Source organism: Coregonus lavaretus, assembly GCF_964263955.1.
Source record: "Coregonus lavaretus genome assembly, chromosome: 3".
Lineage (NCBI taxonomy): Eukaryota > Metazoa > Chordata > Actinopteri > Salmoniformes > Salmonidae > Coregonus > Coregonus lavaretus.
In genome coordinates, this window is record NC_139990.1 from 69,442,849 (window position 1) to 69,465,858 (window position 23,010).

Sequence of the window (23,010 nt, forward strand, 5' to 3'; positions counted from 1 at the left end):
CTGCTAGCTAGCATGAGCACAACAATTATAGTTTAAGGAAAACTAGCAGTACTTCAATCTTCTCGATGTTCTGTGCAAAGGTAAAATTGAATACAGTGGAATATCCCATTGAGGTACATTTTCCAACCCATATCACGCGCTGGCTCCACGGTGTCCAGGGCGGCAGGTAGCCTAGTGGTTAAGAGCATTGGGCCAGTAACCGAAAAGTCGCTGGATCGAATCCCCAAGCCAACCAGGTGAAAAATCTTGAGCAAGGAAACTTAACCCTAATTGTTCTTGTAAGTCGCTCTGGATAAGTGTCTGCTAAACGACCCTTGTTTACAGCTGTGTAAACAAGGGTCGAGTCCTGGCAAGTTCAGCCTTTATGGGATTCATTATATGTACTGCTTACCTTTAGGTTGAATTGTCAGGTGAATAACGGCACAAATAATGGGGATTTTGTACTTTTTCTAGCCAATGGTCAGATGCTTGGAGTTCATAGGTGCAAAACACTGGCAGTTGTTTGGAAGTTTTGGAAAGTGCCACTTTGAAAACAGCACAGTTTCTATTTTGGAATTCTGTTCATAGTTAGGAACACGTGATAATTTGAACATTCTCAATGGGTAAAATGAGGGGGAAACTTAGTAATTCTAAAGGAACGTCAACACCCAAAGAGTGAGAAGTTGTAAAGTATTTCTATTTTTAAAAGAATGTATGTGAAATTGGTTTGCTTATGCTTGTTTTGTATAGAGTAATATTGTATTATGATAAAGTAATACCTTTTTGAATTGAGAGCAACATAATACTAATAAAATCTTCTGACATGTCATTGGGTTCCTCCCATTTTTGCCCAAGCAAAAAACTTAATGATCCTTGATAGTTTATTTATTGACATACAAAATGTTCCACATTTCCACCAGGAGTAAAATGTCAAATCAGTCACTTCGGAGCAGGGAGTGATCCATCACTAAGTTTCTTCTCCTGTGGGGTTGAGAGAATATACTTTGGTCGTTGAGACATTATTCAAAGCTTGAAGCATGGAGAAACATACCCTTAAAACACCCCGCAGGTCCACCAAGTCCTTCAGAACAGTGTTGCATAGATCCATCTGTTCCTTCAGGGAGACCAACTGGTCTTGGAGATCTTCAAGTAGCTGTGCTGACCAAAACCAGGATGAGTTAACGTTTCATTTTATTACCAAAAAAAAAAAGTCACACTCCTAACCAGAAACCAATAGAAGTTAAAACCTTAATTCAGTAAAGCACATAACCTTATTTGTTAACTAAATTTATGAATTCTATTTGGATTAAGTGTCTGAATACCTTCAGTTTACTACCGCCAATTAGAGGTACTGTTTGAAGAATACATTAAAGTCCCATTGCTGACCTGTGTGTTTGAAGAGTCTGTCTCATCATTTTGGGGAGCTGGAGCCTTCACCATATTATCTACAACGGAAATGGCATTACAAGTAAAGAACCACAAATGAACAGATATATTGGCATTTGTGTAGTATAACGTTACCTGAAACCGACGCCATTTCTTCTTTCTGGAAAATCACCTGGCGTGTAAATTTGTGGGTTACATGTGATATAGTTTTACTAATTAGTAATTGATTGGAGGCATGCTAGAAGTTGAATAACTGAACGTATCCTTTTTCATTCGATGTAATGGGCATGCACTATTTTGTTATTAATTTGGATGAATATCAGCCACTTGTTATCCAAAGTAGAAAGCACATTTTAACCTTGTTTATACTCATTTAACTGGAATGTTTAGCAAAGCTGTGTGCTTTCCCTTTAAGGAAATGCGTGTCATCGTTTTGAGGGCGTTACCCGGAAGACTGTCAATGTTATTTCATCAGCCGACATAGCATGCTTCATCAACAGTGAGACACACTTTCTATGAATACCTTTTTTAAGTTTATTTCTTACTTCATGATATTAAGACGCGTTTATAATTCAGCCTTAGCGACCCGAGACGGAAGAGCTATGTGCAAAGAACTGAAAGCTAAAATGCTGCTCTTGTCACCGCAGTCGCAGACGGTCATGAATGGACCATCTGCCCGGTGTGAGGAAAGACTGCAAGGTAGGTTCAATATGTCACCATTCAAACTCAAACTGCAAGGTTCTACAATTAACATAAATATGAGAAGCTAACAGTTGCTAGATAGATATCTCATTCTCAAGGTTTCAAGTGCACGTGTTATGTATTCTGCAATAACATTTCTCAAAGTAACTAATTGTTAGGCTTTTTGTCAAATGCTTTGCATTAGCCACGTTCTGTTGTTGAAGGTCTACTCGTGATGACATGATCATACATCAATCAATGTAAGATGTTTGCATAAGACCATTCATTCCTAATGGTTTGCTTTTGAACTGTAGATGGTGCTGAAATCCTGAATTCAACAGTGAAGGCTCTAAAGGATGGACAAGTTGTGGCTGTGCCAACGGACACAATATATGGGCTGGCTTGCTTGGCTCAGAATTCCAATGCCATCAAAAAGGTGTATGACATCAAAGGACGTAATGGTCAGAAACCACTAGCCATTTGTGTGGGAGAAATCCAAGACATTTACAAGTAGGCGTGCATTGATGGTGTTCATATCATTGTTCTTGTGGCTCAAAATGTCTCAATGTCTTGCATACATGCCTGACTCACACTATAGGGCCAAGCTGGACTGGCCTGGCCTTGTTACACAACCACCGTAGTTGCTCAAATCTACCTTGCTGGAAAGGACAAAGTGAAAATGAAAATATCGGTTCCAGCACAGTATGGTTTGCTTCAGCCCTATAATGTGAATCAGCCTAAATTGTATATTTTTTACCCTTGTGGTGGCAGGTACTGTAAGGTGTCAGTCAAAGAAGAGCTGCTTGGGGACCTGTTGCCTGGCCCTGTCACTCTGGTTCTGGAACGAGCTGAAGTACTCAACACTGACCTCAATCCCTTCACTCCGGTAAGACTTCCATAGACACGGACCATTACACAGACACGGACAATTCGCTGCCCCTAAAAGATGACAAATTATACTATAATTCATAAACCACTCAATTTGAAAATGTGTGTTGCTTTTCTGCATGTTAGCTTTTGGTCCGGCACTTAGTAAGTTATTTATTGCTTGTATTGAGCTGTTGTTGATGTGTTTACCTGTTCCTTCCAGTTAGTAGGAGTGCGCATCCCAGACCATGCCTTCATGAGACGCCTCTGCCAGATGTGTGGGGAACCTCTTGCCCTCACCAGCGCCAACATCAGCTCACACTCCAGCACTGTGGCTGTACATGTATGTAGAGACAACCCACCGTGTGTGTGTGAACTGTTTTTATTCCATGAACTGGAGGGGAGGCGCACAATTGGCCCAGCGTCGTCCAGGGTAAGGGAGGGAATGGCCGGTAGGGATGTAGCTCAGTTGGTAGAGCATGGTGTTTGCAACGCCAGGGTTGTGGGTTCGATTCCCACGGGGGGGCAGTATGAAAAGAAAAATATATAATAATAATAATGTATGCACTCACTAACTGTAAGTCGCTCTGGATAAGAGTGTCTGCTAAATGACTAACATGTAAATGTACTGCATCATGTACAACCAACCAAGGTTTATAAGTGCATAATTTTTTTCACTGATGCTGAAAATTACTTTGGAAAAATAATAGTTATACAGGGATTTTCTCTACAGGAGTTCCAGGATCTGTGGCCTCTGTTAGCAGTGGTGGTGGATGGCGGACCAATAGGAGACAAGAGTCGGTTGGGGTCAACCGTGGTCGACCTATCGGTGCTCGGCAAATACCGCATCATCAGACCTGGCTGGTGAGTAGTGATACTGGCATGCTCAGCAGAGTACAGGCCACTGACTGTTAACACATTTCAATCAAGCTAGTTATGTTCAGGTAATTCCGTTTTGTTAATTCATCCAAGTGAAAAGTACATGAGCACATTTTGTGAGTAGTAGTTTAAACATACAGTATAGAGAAAATGACCTGTGGAAGTGATAACCCCCCTGTGCTTTTTTGTTATTTCTTTCAGTGCCTTCTCTTCCACAGTTGATGTGCTGGAGCACAAATACGGACTGTCAGACACAGGGGATCATCAGTGAGGTTTGCCCCCTCCAAATTCATACCACATGCTGAAACCCACAACCAGCAAGAACCTGTGCATACCTTGGCCAAATACAACTCTGAATGATGGCAATGCCTGCAACGCTGAGGCGAGTGATGAAAGCACTCATCTTTCTAAAGGAAGGACGGTCCTTTTGCACATTGCAGGCTGTTGTGGAAAGCTCTGGGTTTCATGTCAAACGTAAGGGATTTGTTTAGCCTTTCTGAGTTATTAGTTGTTCAAGCGTTCTTGTTTCTATGGGAAAACCCTGGGCACTTAAAACTCAGTCTTTGCTTTTACAAATTGACTTTTTTGTGTGGAGACTAGGTTGTTTTAGTCAAGCATGCTTACACCCAACAGAAGACCCCACTCTTGCCTCCTCTCTAGTGGGTCAAAATGACAGAGGCTTGGCACAGAGTAAAGGTTGGAGTTCTACCCTGTTACTGTCATTTTGAGTTATGGCTAGGTTAAGCAAAGCTACTATTTAATTGATTTATTTCAAATGTCCTTTTCATGCAATACAAAATCAAGTCCTGTGGGTTTTATGAACTGGTCTTGAAGTTTCAGGGATGTGAACATTGTGTAAATACATTTTATTTTCATGGAGAATTTATTTAACATTGTTTGGAACCAATTTCGGACTGTAAGGCTGCGTTTACACAGGCAGCCCAATTCTGATATTGTTTTCACTAATTGGTCTTTTGACCAATCAGAGCAGCTATGAAAAATATCTGATGTGATTGGTCAGACTAATTGGTGGGGAAAAAATATCAGAATTGGGCTGCCTGTGTAAACGCAACCTATGAGTCGTGATCTAGTGTATTATTGCTCGACAGTTGTGAGTACCTCATTACTGAACATCAGGTGTACTGGTTTGTATAATGGACCAATGAGAGTATGTTGTTGAGAATAAATGGCATGCATTATGCAGATCATGATGGCTTGTGTTGGTTTTCTCTCCTCGCCCGTAGTACTGGGTGAATATCAGTGTGGTGGATGTACTACTGCAGAAGCTCCCGTCAACAGAACACTCTCAATGACTTTTTGTGGTAAGTGTCTTCTCACATAATGGAAATGTAGATGGTCAGTATTCACCAAAGCATATGCATTAAGGAGGTAGCCTAGTGGTTAAGAGCGTTGGGCCAGTAACCGAGAGGTCGCTATTTCGAATCCCAGAGCCGGCAAGGTGGAGAAATCTGCTGTTCTGCCATTGAGCAAGGCAGTCAACCCCCAACATCAACTGCTCCCCGGGCGCCAATGACGTGGATGTGAATTAAGGAAGCCCCCCGGTACACCTCTGATTCAGAGGGGTTGGGTTTAATGCGGAAGACTCATTTTGGTTGAATGCATTTAGTTGTGCAACTGAGTAGGTATCCCCGTTTCCCTTCCCTAATAGTTTCTGCTAGTTTGTTAGAGAATTACTAACAGTGACTGAGTGGACTTCCAAGCTGGATCATTTGACTGAGTTAACACGCAATGGCTCACACAACACTGCAGCTATAAGTAGTTTTTTTCTCACAGAATGGATAGTCTTTGTTTTATGATAAGTTAGAGGGCACATCCTTTTATTCCTAAAATATGTCATTCATTTTTTTAATGGACAGCAAGCCTAGGTACAAATAGGTCATACACACTGCATATATCATTCATATTCCAGTAGCCAGCCTGACCTGGCTATACATTTACATTGCCTGCACACGAGACTGTTCATTTAAAAAAAATGTCAAATTATTTTAATGTCCCTACTGTAACTACTTTTGAACATATTTGCATTTATAAAAATTGTGCTAGATGTAAAATATGAAATTGTTGAATGTTTCTCTGTTGGTGGTGCTTGTTTTCTGTCTTCAGATAAAAGGAAATTGCTGTGGACATGGCGTTTCCCCTTGGCTGAATTGATCTGGTTGCAATCACATGCTCCGATACGCCAGCATCTGTGGAGCTGCTCAGACTCTCCCTAGTGCACTGACATTAAACCATTTGGTGGTCAACCATGCAGTTTTCCCTTCCACTTTGCTTTGGCTCCAGGGTGAAGTTTCCATAGGTACAGATCTAGGATCAGCTTCCCCTCACCCAATCCAAACATTAACCATTAGTGGGGGAAATGTAAAATTGACCCAGATCAGCATCTAGGCGCAACTTCACCTTACATCTTTGGGCTCCACATCCTTGTTAAGCCACACAGGAAATACCCATATATTTGACAATGAGCACACTTGCTTTGAGTGAAGAGAAAAGACTAGACTTAATGAAGAGAAAATATAATGGTACAAGCCCTCTCTCTCCTGTCCTTTATTCTCTCATACTTTCCAATAAAGAGATGTCTTGTGGATGAAAGTGAAATCCTAGAAATGTCACCCAGTCTATTTTATTGGTATTATCATTTAAAAACTTAAAAGGATTGTGCAGAAAGAAAGAAACATCATGCCAGGGTCCATTGTATCAAACACATGGTTACATTGGGCAGTGGTTTGTCAAAGTAGGACAGAGTGTACTGTATACAGTATATTGGACTATTGATGTGTCTGTCCATCCATGCTTGTAGCGGGGATGGGGGTTGTCTGGAGGTTATCAGGAGGAAAAATCCAGGGCAGAGATATGGCAAGCAGGACTGGGAGCTTTCTGTTGCACATAAAAGTGTCAACTGTAGAATATTCCAAATGTTCCACATAATGCCATTTCACTCAACAACAAAAAAGTTCAATCAAGAGGATTTCTCCCTGTTCTCCTTTTCTTTCTGGCACACACAAATACATACTTGTTCTCCAGTCCAATCCCCTACACACTTGTCTCTCACACATTCATAAACCTCTGCAGTCACTCATGCTTTTCCTCTCTCCTTCACACACACAGCGCCAGTTCACATGAGCCATGTCTCCTTCTCCTTGTTGAACTGCTCTGCCCACCTCCTGGTGAGCTCCAGGTAGTGTTCAGGCTGGTGCGGCTGGTAATCCAAATACAACCTGGTCACCGTCTTTTTTGGCACAGCCCTCTCGATCTGCGTGCCCTCGTGCCACTCGTTGAACGACGTTATCGTGACGATCTCGGGCCGCACGTTCAGTGCCGCCTGCAAGCCTGTCTCGTAGTAGCGGCCGTTGACGCGGTTGCGCGTGTTGTGGTTGTTCCACGGTCTGACCGCGGTGTCGATGTAGCCCGGCCCGGCGCTAGGTATAAATAACAGGTTGTTACCGTCGCAGAACGACTTGACTGCCTTCCAGTTTTGATGGGACGAACCAAACGAAAACCCGTTGGAGGCGAAGTACGTATACATCCCATCGAAACCGCCGGCAAGGATGTCGTGCTTGTGGCGCTCCTCCACGATGAGGGCGATGAAGACGCTGTCGTACGGCGTGCCGCGCAGGCTGTGGGAGCCCGTGGGGTGGAGCAGGTCGGACCAGTTCTCGGGCGGAGTCAGATATGAGTCGTAAATGTAGAACAGAGGCAGGATATTCCCCGTGCTAGAGGTGAACTTGTAGAAGGCTCCGTGGTCCCCGTACCTTCAAACACAAATAAATGGACTGGAGATTATTGCCACAGATTTTGATATTTGCATGGAAGGAGAAATAACCTAGAAGTAACCTAATAAGATATGAAGCACATTCTAGAGTTATTTAAATTTAATCTAGCCTTCAGGAGACAGCAGAGGGAGCACGCCCCCATCCACATTGACGGGGCCGCAGTGGAGAAGGTGAAAAGCTTCAAGTTCCTCAACAGCACCTCTTCAACCTCAGGAGGCTGAAGAAATGTGGCTTGGCCCCTAAGACCCTCACAAACTTTTACAGATGCACCATTGAGAGCATCCTGTCAGGCTGTATCACCGCCAGGTACGGCAACTGCACCGTCCACAACCGCAGGGCTCTCCAGAGGGTGGCATCACCGGGAGCATACTGCCTGCCCTTCAGGACATCTACAGCACCCGGTGTCACAGGAAGTTCAAGAAGATCATCAAGGACTTCAGCAACCAGAGCCATGGCCTGTTCACCCCGCTAGCATCCAGAAGGCGAGGTCAGTACAGGTGCATCAAAGCTGGGACCGAGAGACTGAAAAACAGCATCTATCTCAAGGCCATCAGACTGTTAAATAGTCATCACTAGCCGGACTCCACCCAGTACCCTGCCCTGAACTTAGTCACTGTCACTAGCCGGCTACCACCCGGTTACTCATCCCTGCACCTTAGAGGCTACTGCCCTATGTACATTGACATGGAACACTGGTCACTTTAATAATGTTTACATACTGTTTTACCCATTTCATATGTACATACTGTATTCTAGTCAAGTCCATCCTATTCAACTATTGCTATTCTATCCTTCTATTCTTCAGATATACTACATATTCTATCCATATACTGTCCATAATGTCTATACATCCCATCACATATATACAGTGGGGGGAAAAAGTATTTAGTCAGCCACCAATTGTGCAAGTTCTCCCACTTAAAAAGATGAGAGAGGCCTGTAATTTTCATCATAGGTACACGTCAACTACGACAGACAAAATGAGAAAAAAAAAATCCAGAAAATCGCATTGTAGGATTTTAATGAATTTATTTGCAAATTATGGTGGAAAATAAGTATTTGGTCAATAACAAAAGTTTCTCAATACTTTGTTATATACACTTTGTTGGCAATGACACAGGTCAAACGTTTTCTGTAAGACTTCACAAGGTTTTCACACACTGTTGCTGGTATTTTGGCCCATTCCTCCATTCAGATCTCCTCTAGAGCAGTGATGTTTTGGGGCTGTCGCTGGGCAACACGGACTTTCAACTCCCTCCAAAGATTTTCTATGGGGTTGAGATCTGGAGACTGGCTAGGCCACTCCAGGACCTTGAAATGCTTCTTACGAAGCCACTCCTTCGTTTCCCGGGCTTTGTGTTTGGGATCATTGTCATGCTGAAAGACCCAGCCACGTTTCATCTTCAATGCCCTTGCTGATGGAAGGAGGTTTTCACTCAAAATCTCACAATACATGGCCCCATTCATTCTTTCCTTTACACGGATCAGTCGTCCTGGTCCCTTTGCAGAAAAACAGCCCCAAAGCATGATGTTTCCACCCCCATGCTTCACAGTAGGTATGGTGTTCTTTGGATGCAACTCAGCATTCTTTGTCCTCCAAACACGACGAGTTGAGTTTTTACCAAAAATTTCTATTTTGGTTTCATCTGACCATATGACATTCTCCCAATCCTCTTCTGGATCATCCAAATGCACTCTAGCAAACTTCAGACGGGCCTGGACATGTACTGGCTTAAGCAGGGGGACATGTCTGGCACTGCAGGATTTGAGTCCCTGGCGGCGTAGTGTGTTACTGATGGTAGGCTTTGTTACTTTGGTCCCAGCTCTCTGCAGGTCATTCACTAGGTCCCCCCGTGTGGTTCTGGGATTTTTGCTCACCGTTCTTGTGATCATTTTGACCCCACGGGTGAGATCTTGCGTGGAGCCCCAGATCGAGGGAGATTATCAGTGGTCTTGTATGTCTTCCATTTCCTAATAATTGCTCCCACAGTTGATTTCTTCAAACCAAGCTGCTTACCTATTGCAGATTCAGTCTTCCCAGCCTGGTGCAGGTCTACAATTGTGTTTCAGGTGTCCTTTGACAGCTCTTTGGTCTTGGCCATAGTGGAGTTTGGAGTGTGACTGTTTGAGGTTGTGGACAGGTGTCTTTTATACTGATAACAAGTTCAAACAGGTGCCATTAATACAGGTAACGAGTGGAGGACAGAGGAGCCTCTTAAAGAAGAAGTTACAGGTCTGTGAGAGCCAGAAATCGTGCTTGTTTGTAGGTGACCAAATACTTATTTTCCACCATAATTTGCAAATAAATTCATTAAAAATCCTACAATGTGATTTTCTGGAGAAAAAAAAATCTCAATTTTTCTGTCATAGTTGACGTGTACCTATGATGAAATTACAGGCCTCTCTCATCTTTTTAAGTGGGAGAACTTGCACAATTGGTGGCTGACTAAATACTTTTTTCCCCCACTGTATACTGTGTGTGTGTGTCTTAATTCCATTCTTTTAACTTTTAGATTTGTGTGTATTGTTACATATTACTGCACTGTTGGCGCTAGGAACACAAGCATTTCGCTACACCCTCAATAACATCTGCTAAACGTGTATACGAACAATAAAATGTGATTTGATTTTAAGTGAACTGTGTGTCAGTCCTTTAAAAGGGTCTATGTTGACTGAACTATTCTTTCAACAGGAAAGTTCAAGGTTGAAGGTATTCTAAACAAAGACAACACCTACCTGTCAATGATATACTTGATGTTGTCATGGACACTGTGGTCGCTCCGGCCTCTGTAAGGCTGGAGGTGAAATGCAACCTGGGAAGAAAATGAAAAACATCTTAGTCCACGGCTTTCCATTCATTACGTTGTTGTCACATATTTGTTAGTGCGTCTATGCAGCCAACCCAACCATATAAGGTGACATCAGTTAGTATAGACTCAAACTCTAGAGAGTATTCACATTTGGAAAGGTGACAGGAGCTGGGCTGTGTTCAGCTGCCCCTTGGGTCTAATTGAGAGCTATTCAAAGGACACAGCAGGAGCAAGACAGCCATTATTATGCAGCCATTATAATAAGCAGTTGTTAAAGCAACAAGAAAATAGCTTCAAGTGTTGTGTCCAAATACTGGTAGAGTCAACTAATAAAAGAATGGACGACCTGACCAGAGAGGTCCAGGACCTGAAGAACAGTTTGCAGTTATCCCAGGGTCTGCTCAATGAGTTAAAACAGGAAAACAGCAAGATGCCAACCATCTGTAAGTCATTGAGAGAGGACATTAGTTCTGTATGTGAATCCATGATAACAATGACAGAGAAATCTGATTATCTCAATCAAGGCAGAACAACATTGTTGTAGACGGAATTGCAGAATCTCCACATGACCTGGACGGAGTCTGAGGACAAAGTGAGGGAAATGATCTCGGAGAAACTGAAGATGGACCACAGGAAGATTGAGTTGGAGCACGCCCACAGGACTGGAAAACCCATTACCAGCCCAGGTGACAGGCCCAAGGTAGCCGTTCTGGAAAGAGCCAAGAACTTGAGGGGAACGTACATTACTGCACTGTTGGCGCTAGGAACACAAGCATTTCGCTACACCCGCAATAACATCTGCTAAATGTGTATTCAAACAATAAAATGTCATTTGATTTTAAGTGAACTGTGTCTTCCTCAATGAGGACTATGCTGAAACTGTGCCCCAGAAGAGAAAATAACTTATCCAGGCCATGAAAGCTGCCAGAGTGCGTGGGGACATTGCTTACAACCGATATGACAGGCTCATTGTCCACCCTCCCTCCCAAAAGCCTGGAAGGGATGAGAGAGCCAAGCCTATGGGTTCGTAGCTTCAACGCAAAGTACACACACACACTTACACACACCAACTGATTAATGGACTGCTAAATGTTTCTTTTCTTGCTTTGTTTGTTCTTTCCCATATTATGTCTATATCTGAGAAGCTATCCAGGAAATGGCTGAAAATAGCCCATATTAATATATGTAACCTTAGAAACAAGGTTAATGAAATCAATAACTTGCTAACATCAGATAACGTTCATATATCAGCCATTTCTGAGACTCACTTAGATAATTCCTTTGATGATATAGCAGTAGCAGCAATACAAGGATATAACATCTATAGAAGAGACAGGAATGCTTATGGGGGAGGTGTTGCTAATTATATTCAGAGCCATATCCCAGTAATGCTTAGAGAAGATCTCATGTCAAGTGTTATTGGGTTGCGGGTTCGATTCCCACGGGGGGCCAGTATGAAAAATCAAAAAATTATGTATGCACTCACTAACTGTAAGTCGCTCTGGATAAGAGCGTCTGCTAAATGACTTAAATGTAAAATGTAAGTACTGTGGCTGCAGGTTCACCTGCCTCATCTAAAGCCTATCCTTTTGGGGTGTTGCTATAGGCCACCAAGTGCTAAAAGTCAGTATCTAAATACTGTGTGTGAAATGCTTGATCGTGTATGTGATGTAAACAGAGAGGTCTACGTTTTTGGGGACCTGAATATTGACTGGTTTTCATCAAGCTGTCCGCTCAAGAGGAAGCTTCTCAAACCAGTGCAGCCTTAGAATGTATTCAAAATCAAAACATAAAGCCCAACATTTGTATCACAACTGAAGTTACATAAATAACTCTAAATTAAGCAGATAGGAGGACCTGTGTCTTTCTTAACCGCTCAACACAGAATAGCCGCATGTGCGCATTTCCTCAAATCGTTTGGAGAAAATATCCTTTCTATTTTATTCAGCTATGTTCAATTGTATTCTTCATACTATAAAATAATATAAAATAATGCCACGGAATTCTAAGAAAATCTTGTCTGCTAAATGAACTAGTGTAGCCCACAGCCATATGGCAATGCCAGATCAGGGCCAACCATAAGGACAACTCTCAGTATGCTATTCTGTTCTTCTGAAATATACCTGTTCTTCTTTAGACCTGTCTAAAATAAATAATGGATTTATTGTGATCCTGTAGCCTATATTACATGGATTTATTATACTTTTTTAAATGTAGATGTTCCAAAGGTCTGCATCAGTGGCTTGTAGGCTATGTGTGGAAGCCAGGAGATGCAAAATGTGTTTATGTTAATTAACGGTAAATTACCGTGAGACCGGCAGTTATTTGCTTAACAATTGCTGGCTGACAATATTTCATGACCGCCATAGCCCTACATGCCACTGGCATTAAACAAAGCCTGTGTGTCCATGTATGCTGATGATTCAACCATATACATGTCAGCAACCACAGCTAATGAAGTCACTGAAACCCTTAACAAGGAGTTGCAGTCAGTTTTGGAAGGCGTGGCCAGTAATAAACTGGTCCTGAACATCTCTAAAACTAAGAGCATTGTATTTGGTACAAATCATTCCCTAAGCTCTAGAACTCAGCTGCATCTGGTAATGAATGCTGTGGCTGTTGAACAAGTTGAAGAGACTAAATTACTTGGTGTTACCTTAGATTGTAAACTGTCATGGTCAAAACATATAGATTCAATGGTTGTAAAGATGGGGAGAGGTCTGTCCGTAATAAAGAGATGTTCTGCTTTTTTGACACCACACTTCACAAAGCAAGTCCTGCAGGCTCTAGTTTAATCTTATCTTGATCATTGTCCAGCCATGTGGTCAAGTGCTGCTAAGAAAGACCTAGTTAAGCTGCAGCTGGCCCAGAACAGAGCGGCAGGTCTTGCTCTTCTTTGTAATCCGAGGGCTAATATAAATACTATGCATGCCTGTCTCTCTTGGCTAAGAGTTGAGGAGAGACTGACTGCATCACCTCTTTTTTTTATAAGAAACAATGTGTGGAAAATTCCACATTTTTTGCATGGTCAACTTACGCACAGCTCTGACACACACACACTTACCCCACCAGACATGCCACCAGGGATCTTTTCAAAGTCCCCAAATACAGAACAAATTCAATAAAGCGTACAGTATTATATTGAGCCATTATTGCATGGAACTCCCTTCCATCTCATATTGCACAAATTAACAGCAAACCTGTTTTAAAAAAAACAGATAAAACAACACCTCACGGCACGACACCTCTCCCCTATTTGAGCTAGATATTTTGTGTGTATGTACTGATATGTATGTCATGTTTCATGTTCTGTGTGGACACCAGGAAGAGTAGCTGCGGCTTTCGCAACAGCTATTGGGGATCCTAGTAAAATACCCCCCCAAAAAAAAAAATATACAGTCACAGCTAATTACATCTGAATGAAAGTAACACTACCCCCGTCTCCCCCGCTCGACTTATTGTTGAAAGTTGAACTACAAATTGTGGCTGATATTTGAACCCCAGCTCTCAAGCATGAATAACTGCTCCAGTCATATTTCTCGGCCAACAGAAGTGGACGAAGTGGGTGCCGGGAATTGTCCCCATAAGAGAGAATAAAAGCCACACAGTGACGTTGTTAATATGTTGTATAACCTTTACAGACTGTGTTATAGGATGTCTCAGATGATGACTATTTCAGCACTGGTGTTATGCCATGACAAATAATCTGACACATCTATCCCAAGGTCATTCGTCATCTACTAAAGCCCAGTGAATCATAGTTCTATTCCAGCTGACTATTCCTCAATGAGGAACAGAGTGGCTGAACACACGATGGATCAGCTACGGAACAAATACAAAAAAGTTTACTTGAACATTTTAAGAGTAAGAGTGGAGAATTTCACTACTTTGAATTATATATGATCAAAGTGGACCACTTTTCTCACAACTGGTTCCCCGGGGGCCCAGCATGAAGGAAAATAGTTTTCTGAGTTGATGGATAGAGCCATAAGCAGAATGGAAGCAGCAACACTTGTCATTATGGGGTTAGTATACCATTCACTGTGGAGAATAAAGTGCTAAACATTTTACACGTTGTTAGGCTATGCATGATTTGGGAATTGTCTTATTATGGCGAGGGACTGTAGCCAAGTATAGTGCATTAGATTGGGATAGGTCGGAGTGGGGGGTAAGCAGTATTGAAATGAAAGTGAATGGCTACTGGGCCTTCCTAACCAGTTGCCGTGGTAATGTAACTCTTGGTGACACCAAGGGCTCAAAGTGTCACCATGACATTGGGACAGAAGTGCACTAATGGATTGGAGTGATGCTGGCTAGGGATTGGATGGGAGGCGAGGCGGTTTTAAACTCTTGTCCTGTATAGTTAAATGTGGACATGGGGAGAAAATCGTTGTTGTCGCTAATGGTGGCAGCCAAGTGCTTCAGTGTCGGATAAAAATATATTTCAATTTGGAGCCCCCGTGGCAGGGTAGCTCACTATGGCTGTATAGGCCACTGGTCTGAAATCAGTGTCAAAGACAATAAGGGTAGGAACAACTCTCCGTAATCTGATTAACGTCTTGAGGCAAGGTTTCAGAGGGAAAGTTACAACTCTTTCTGTGCTAATAAGTTAGATTAAAAGCTGAAGTCGGCCGAAATAATGTTCATTCGAGTTTTTAAAGCCTGCCGTTTCACTGACTGACTTACTTGAGCGCTCGTGTAATTATTTCTCCCAGAGAAAAAGAGCTGTCACCATCTCAACTCCAGCTCACTGCAGCTGACTGCCGCCGTTGGAATAGCCCACTCATTTTCCACCCGAGACACATAAGGCCATTACACAGCAGCAATTTAGAAATAAATGAGAGACCAAAGCAAACCAGGAGCATTTCAATATCACACAGACAGACCCAGCCCTATCACCATCACCAGAGCATAGAATTGGCTGAATTGAGTAGAATACAACGTAATGCACTGTAACAGGCCCTTAGGAGATTATTTCAACCATCCGTTAAACTACCCAGACAGCATTTCACAACAGTCAACACCATACAGTATTGAACGTATCATGAGATGTTGCCGCTTCATAGTTCCAAGAACGTTTTCGGTTATATTAGTTTGATTTCAGTAGGGCTCTACACGCTAGGTTGTCAACTTCTCGTCAACATCAACATCTTGCAGGCACACCAACTATGCGCCCCAAATGGCACCCTAGTCCCTATGTAGTGCACTACTTTTGACCAAGGCCCATCATAATTAGTGCACTATGAATGGAATAGGGTGTCATTTGGGACACATCCAAAGTCTTGTGAGATGGAAGATGGAAGTGGCATGCTGTGTTGGGCATCTGGAGATGGGGAAGTGTGCCTGACAGCATGGCCTGCCCACACATGGGCCTCTCTGCGCTGCGGTTGTGCAACATGCCCTACTTACTGACTGGAACATTTCCTGCCCCTTGGTGCCCGGATTGTTCAAGGAGGCAAACTGAGTCATGGGACCGACACCCCAGCCTATCCCGATCTCCCCCCTGAGCCCACACACAGCCCCTCCAGGGCCAAAGGGGAGTTTCAGCCTGAGCTACTCTCCAAGCATGCAGAGTGTGACCAGGATTTTTCAACTCAGTGGAGCTCTGGAGCCTTCAACCACAAGAGGCTCTGCTCTTAAATTACAACTGTACATACATAATACAAAAGATGTGTGGGTGCCCAGACTTGATTTAGGGGCTTTTTCCAATGCTATTCTTATATAAACAAAACAATATATTTTCTGCAGTGTCATCTAGTGTAAGGTCCCAGATATGGGAGTCTAAGTCAGTGCCATAGTAGTATTGCCTGGCTACCCAGACTCCTTGCTCTGGCCAAACGCTACGCCAAGCCACGCCACGCCACAGAGGTTAGTTTCTTTTCCACAATGAGTCTGGATCCTAGTACCTCCTCGACCCTTCACTGAATGTGAACACATTCATGGCCATCTGATTGGTCCAGAAACTGATGGGTTGGGCCAGAGCTAGAACACACGTGGGTTTGATACTCTGGTTTGAGACAATCCAATCGCTGATTACATTGTTTTGTACAACACCCCTCGTCACCCCTCGTCACCACAAACGACCCCAACCCTGGTAGACTAGTCTAGACCCGTTCTGGCCTGTGTTTCTAAGGCTTTTTCAGACTGTGAAGATTCAGCATGTCAGTCTCAGGACTGTCTGCTTTTATTCAGACCACGTCACACACAGAGCTCCTTAGATTGCTCTGTCAAGCGGCAAGTTATGAAGGCTCTGTAGCCTTCACTCATTGTGATCACCCCAGCTCAGACTGTAAAGAGAAGTTCCGTCACGACAGATCTGACAGGACAGGGATAACAAGACTGGAAAACAGAAAGATGGACTGACTGAGCAGGTACCATGTCAGATGTTCACCTGCAACAGTCACAGACACTTCACGCTGGTGCCCCCTAAATACTTTCTCTTCTAGTCTTTCTTTGACAACATTGTTTGTGTCCATGAAAGATAGCATAATTTATCTTTCATGTACTGCATTCACATTTCCTTTGAAGGGTCTCCACACATTGGGACCTCAAATAAATTATTGCTCACTTTTGCTCCTAAGGATCCCTCAGAACGAGTACATTATAATGTACATGCATGTCAAAGAGCCCCATGATGAAGTGAAATGCATGGTGGGATGCTGCCACTGAGAATAAAGGGCCTAACACGAAGTCCATATGCTTAACATGCTTTTGCATACGTCATGCATTGATAACAATGGGACAAGTTATGCCCATGGATCTTATGTTAGGATTCAACCCAGAGCGATAATGCATTCTACTGCTAATACCCCGTCTTACATATTGGTGTGAAAGAGGAGGCACAAATATACACTTTAATTTGCCTTGTCTATGCAGAAAATACCAGGGAGATTGTAATGAGGGCCTCGTTTGCATTATAACTTCTTTTTTTTTGCATCATAGCTCAAAATTATTAAAGACCCAATACTTATTTTTCTACGGTCAGCAATTTGTGAAGATTATGCACTAAAGGCACTCCAACAATAGATGTCCTTATGTGCAGTGGGAGTGGGAGAATGTGGTCAGGAGCAAGTGGGCACTTGAACAGGATACTGCTGCAGTGTACCACTCTACATATTCTATGACAAGGTTATTAAAGGAGCAATCTGGGATTGGTACATCCTTTTTTGGACTTTTAAAATAATGATACACTACATGACGAAAAGTATGTGGACACTTGCTCGTCACCCCTTTGCTCCTATAACAGTCTCCACTCTTCTGGGAAGGCTTTCCACTAGATGATGGAACATTGCTGCGGGGACTTGCTTCAGCCACAAGAGCATTAGTGAGGTTGGGCACTGATGTTGGGTGATTAGGCCTGGCTCGCAGTCGGCATTCCAATTCATCCCAAAGGTGTTCGATGGGGTTGAGGTCAGGGCTCTGTGCAGGCCAGTCAAGTTCTTCCACACCGATCTCGACAAACCATTTCTGTATGGACCTCGCTTTGTGCACGGGGGCATTGTCATGATGAAACAGGAAAGGGCCTTCCCCAAACTGTTGCCACAAAGTTGGAAGCACAGAATCGTCTAGAATGTCAATGTATGCTGTATGTAGCGTTAAGATTTCCCTTTACTGGAACTAAGGGGCCTAGCCCGAACCATGAAGAACAGCCCCAGACCATTATTCCTCCTCCACCAAACTTTACAGTTGGCACTATGCATTCGGGCTATGCATTCGGGCAGGTAGCGTTCTCCTGGCATCCACCAAACCCAGATTTGTCCATCGAACTTCCAGATGGTGAAGCGTGATCATCACTCCAGAGAACTCGTTTCCACTGCTCCAGAGTCCAATGGCGGTGAGCTTTACACCACTCCAGCCGACGCATGGCATTGCGCATGGTGATCTTAGGCTTGTGTGCGGCTGCTCGGCCATGGAAACACATTTCATGAAGCTCCCGACGAACAGTTCTTGTGGTGAGGTTGCTTCCAGAGGCAGTTTGGAACTCGGTAGTGAGTGTTGCAACCGAGGACAGACTAGTTTTACGCGCTATGTGCTTCAGCACTCGGCGGTCCCATTCCGTGAGCTTGTGTGGCCTACCACTTCGCGGTTGAGCCTTTGTTGCTCTTAGTTGTTTCCACTTCACAATAACAGCACTTACAGTTGACCGGGGCAGCTCTAGCAGGGCAGAAATTTGACTAACTGATTTATTGGAAAGGTGGCATCCTATGATGGTGCTACGTTGAAAGTCACTGAGCTCTTCAGTACAGGCCATTCTACTGCCAATGTTTGTCAATGGAGATTGCATGGTTGTGTGCTTGATGTTATACACCTGTCAACAATGGGTGTGGCTGAAATAGCCAAATCCACTAATTTGAAGGGGTGTCCACATACATATATACATATAGTGTATGTAGGCCCCATCCCTTAGCTGTTTACAAAAATGTGGCGGGGGACCACTTTATTGTTGTTTGTTAAAGTTATCTTTCCCTACTTTGGCTTTCTTTTTTTTTTACTGTTCTCTCTTATCAGTACAACTGCCATTTTTTTGTGGAAAGAATATAGGCAATTCTGAATCCTCCAGTATTCACTATAACCTCTGTTCTGTAACGTCCCTCTTTTTGTTGGATTACTTACGTTTATAAGAACTGAGGTCGGGGCATTTGATATAGTTTAGCTGAACTTTACTTAGAGTACGCTGGCAGTACATGGTTATTCATGTGGTCCTCTGTAGCTCAGCTGGTAGAGCACGGCGCTTGTAACGCCAAGGTAGTGGGTTCGATCCCCGGGACCACACACAAAAAATGTATGCACACGTGACGGTAAGTCGCTTTGGATAAAAGCGTCTGCTAAATGGCATATTATTATTATATTCACAAGGCTTCCTAGCACAACTATCGGTCCCGTGTAAAACATGGAACTGGAATATTTCTGTACAAATACACGGACTGGATTATGGAATAATGTTCACAACAGACATTTATTTTCTACTATAAATATTAATTTTGAATATCGGCCTGCATTATTTGCATGCTTTTTATGTAGCAGAAATTCTCATGCAAACACAAAAACTAATCCGCTCTCAATTGTCTTTAATGCGACCATGTGTTGCGCAAACACAGCGTGTGTATTATTGATGCAACGCAGCTGGAGAAAGGGGCTCTAGCACAAGCCTGCCTCTCTTGTCACACTGCACTAGGTCCGCATTCATTCACACAGGCACGAGGCTTGCAATTCCCCCGAGCAGTCTTTAAAGGCCCAGTGCAGTCAAAACGTGATTTTCCTGTGTTTTATATATATTTCAATACTATATGGTTGGAATAATATTGTGAAATTGTGAAAATCATGATAATGCCATTTTAGTGTAAGACCTGTTTGAAAAAACTCCCTGAAATTTCAGCCTGTTGCGGTAGAATAGAGTTTTGGCCTGCCTGGTGACATCACCAGGCGGTAAATTAGTTAATAGACCAATAAGAAAGAGTTCCAAACCTCTCTGCCAATAACAGCTAGTTTACGGTTTTCCCCTCCCTACTCAGACCACTCCTAGACAGTCCTAGCAATATTCTTGCTTGAGAAATTGCTCTTTGCTAAGAAGCTATTTTTGTTTTTTTGTGACCATTTTAATTGAAAACAATCACAGTACGTTGATTTTATTGAGATAAAAACGGCTGCATTGGACCTTTAAAACAAACACACACACAAATGCAAGTCATCCTGCTGCACAGCTGTCTACTGACACACAGATACACACCCAGAGTTGTCATGCCCATAGGGGCCACAAGGGCACGTGCCCCCTCACATTTGTCCTGTTTTTAATTTTTTTAACGTTAAATGAATTACTCAATTTAATTGTATTTATCTTTATCATAATTATTTATTTTAAAAAAAGATCTGTCAGCGGTATTTTGCGGAGGGGGCACACACATAAAGAGGTATGCTTAGATAACCCATGTAGAAAAATATACATCATTTTTACATAGAATTAGGCATAATGATTATTGCTCTAAATCGCAGGAAAATGCTGTTTCAGGTGTTTGAAAAATGCACCCCTGGATACACCACCCAAAGTGCTAGGAGCCGGAATTCAGCACACGTAACGTACACCACTCAAACTGCCTTAAAGCGTCTTAGACACATACTCACAGACTTCTAACCACTCATGGTGAATGGATACACCACTCAAATGGCTGTGTGGCTGTTTTTATACATCGGTTATGTCATCCAAGATGCTGCCGGATCAAGCCAGTACAGCTCACGTGGAGTATCTTTTTTCCTTTGAACATCTTGAATAGCTACTACGTCTCTGCATCTAATGTGCATCTACCATCTGATGTTACAGGTATCGAATTACGAAGAAGGGGCCCTCTAAAAGTTTCATAAGCTTCAATGCAGTCCGTGACAGCAGGCAGAGGGGATTCGACGAGTCAACGTCGATGCAGTCGTTATCTCTGGGATGGCATTTTCCGACCTAATTGGCAATAGGTCATGTAGTTCCCCGATGTGTTTCCCTGCTCATCCAGTCCCATAAACAACAGTTCCTGCCGGCAGCTTTGTTATGTCCTCTTAGTTAGAAATGTCCTCATCCTTCCCCGCTGCCTGCTCAAAGTCATGTCACACTTGGCTATCAACTTTTTTGAAGTAATGGTATACTGTTGTGTATCACAATACTATTGTACAGTATTAGGATCTGTTTACCAGTTGGTTGTGTAACTTTGTTCTTTGGAAGATTCCTTACCAAAGCAAACATTCTTATCCAGAGCTCATGAATCCCAAACACTGATCCCAAAGCAAAGTGTCTGTCTGTCTGTCTGTTTGTCTCTCTGTCTGTCTGTTCCTTACCTTGAGGTTGTGTCTGTGAGCAGCGTCCAGGACGGCCGGCACCAGGTCCTCTGTGGGCTCCCCGTTGTCATCGGCCAGGCCCGGAGGATACCAAGACAGCACCAGCACCCCTAGACCACACAGGAGAAGTCTCTCTCAGTCTCCACACAGGACCTTTCAGGTTGGCTATACCACACACATAGAAATACAATTACTAGAATGGGGAAATAAAATGACTAGAAAGGGAAAAGCCCCTCATAGCATGGCAATTTTACAATACACTCAATATGGCTGCTGGTCCACCTATCACAGAATATTGACTTCAATGGGATTGTCCAATCTAGTCATTCTATTTCAATGACACATCTCTGATACCCAATTCTGAACCTCATGATCTCTCTGTTACATCCTTTTAAGTCTTATTGGTCAGTGTGATGTTGACACTGATATATGTGATTGTTGCCTAAGGGTTCCAGATTGGCTTGAAGGACTTATTGATGTGATCGCTGCCAGTTGTAGGCCTACAATAGGATCTCTATGGGCCAACATCTCTCAAGAGTTCCACTGACTTGAATGACTAACTTTAGCATATAGGCTATATATTCTGCCAGATGTATAGGGCTATGGCTCATTTGGAATACATTGCTTGCATTGCACATTGCTCGTGCTGTCTGTCTCCCTTATTCCAACAGACAACCATTCTACTGTCTCTTTAGACAGTATAAGTGATGCCTCATATCTGACTCATGAAACATGCATTTGCCTTCCTACATGCAGTGAATCTTTAGACACTCTGTTTTAACCCTCCCGTTGTCCTAGGGTCAAAATGACCCGCCACTGTGTTGAACCAACTTTATTTAATTTTTATATTTTTTGGATCATTTGTGAGAAGGAGGCAGTGATACAGAAAGAGGCAGTGAGAGAAGGAGGCAGTGATACTGAAAGTCTCACTGCCTCCTTCTCACAAATGATCCAAAAAATATAAAAATTAAATAAAGTTGGTTCAACACAGTGGCGGGTCATTTTGACCCTAGGACAACGGGAGGGTTAATCGTAAGAGTGAGTATCTTTCAGTACACGCATGAGGAATTCTTGTCCACACCCTGATAGAGGGGAATATCAAATACTGTTTCTGTCAAGCAGCCAGCACAGCAGGCCACTGGCACACACAGTATGCATGCAGCTAATTGATCAAGTCACGTCCACTTTGGTCACAAGCTGTGTGGAATATTTTATTACAATTTCTAAAAAGCCATGGCTGCGTGTATTAAAAAGTTATGGCCGCACTATTCATTTTATTAATGGGCTCCTCGCGGAGTGGTATCAGTCACCACTGCGAGCAGGATGCTATTTGGAATTTTTGGTGGGTCTTTGTGCCAGTGGCTTTAATTAGATGGACTCTTTTTAACTAAGCACATTCAGTTGGCCTTTCCTTGTTCTATCTGTCACAGCGTTCGGTTTAGGTGGAAGGGAGGCGAAAGAAAGGGGAAGGGACGATCATTTTCTGGATTGTGTACAATAACCAATTCAGCCGCAGGCAGACAACATTAGCATGGCTCGATTGGCTGTCTCATCAATAGTTTTTCAACACTTGTTTTCACACCCAACTCTAAGGCATCATCACTCCCATTTTGGTCAATAAAAGTAGCTTACTTTTTTCGTTTAAAACATAGGCTACTTATTTCAGCGCTGACCTTTGCAGTGGACAGTCATGGCCACTTACTGATAAGACTTAAGGACTCCTACTGACCAAGGATTTTCAATAGCTTTTCAGAGTAAAAAGGGGACTTGCTATTCGCCCGCTAGGCCTACTTCTGACTTTC

General features: G+C 43.0%; 2 protein-coding genes across 3 annotated transcripts; one reads left to right on the forward strand and one right to left on the reverse strand.

Annotated features, from left to right (window-relative positions):
• Positions 1-1,816: 1,816 nt before the first annotated feature.
• LOC311116894 (threonylcarbamoyl-AMP synthase-like) lies at positions 1,817-5,003 on the forward strand. 2 transcript variants are annotated; one of them, XR_014611522.1, is made up of 7 exons: positions 1,822-2,064; positions 2,361-2,556; positions 2,818-2,932; positions 3,137-3,256; positions 3,647-3,777; positions 3,994-4,708; positions 4,840-5,003. XR_014611522.1 is itself a non-coding variant. In XM_084157463.1 (6 exons), exons 1-6 carry the CDS (start codon positions 1,881-1,883, stop codon positions 4,061-4,063), a joined length of 816 nt encoding a protein of 271 aa, XP_084013589.1. In that variant the 5' UTR covers positions 1,817-1,880; the 3' UTR covers positions 4,064-5,003. The 2 variants fall into 2 exon arrangements, 1 of the variants encoding a protein (XP_084013589.1); XM_084157463.1 differs by having other exon boundaries at positions 1,817-2,064; positions 3,994-5,003.
• Positions 5,004-6,839: 1,836 nt separating this feature from the next.
• Positions 6,840-21,279, reverse strand: LOC311123833 (glycoprotein endo-alpha-1,2-mannosidase-like protein; the record flags this gene model as incomplete). The annotated part of the gene is made up of 2 exons (XM_084158223.1): positions 6,840-7,562; positions 21,209-21,279. The coding sequence occupies 2 exons, from the start codon at positions 21,277-21,279 to the stop codon at positions 6,926-6,928; spliced, it is 708 nt and encodes a 235-aa protein (XP_084014349.1). The 3' UTR covers positions 6,840-6,925.
• Positions 21,280-23,010: the final 1,731 nt, after the last annotated feature.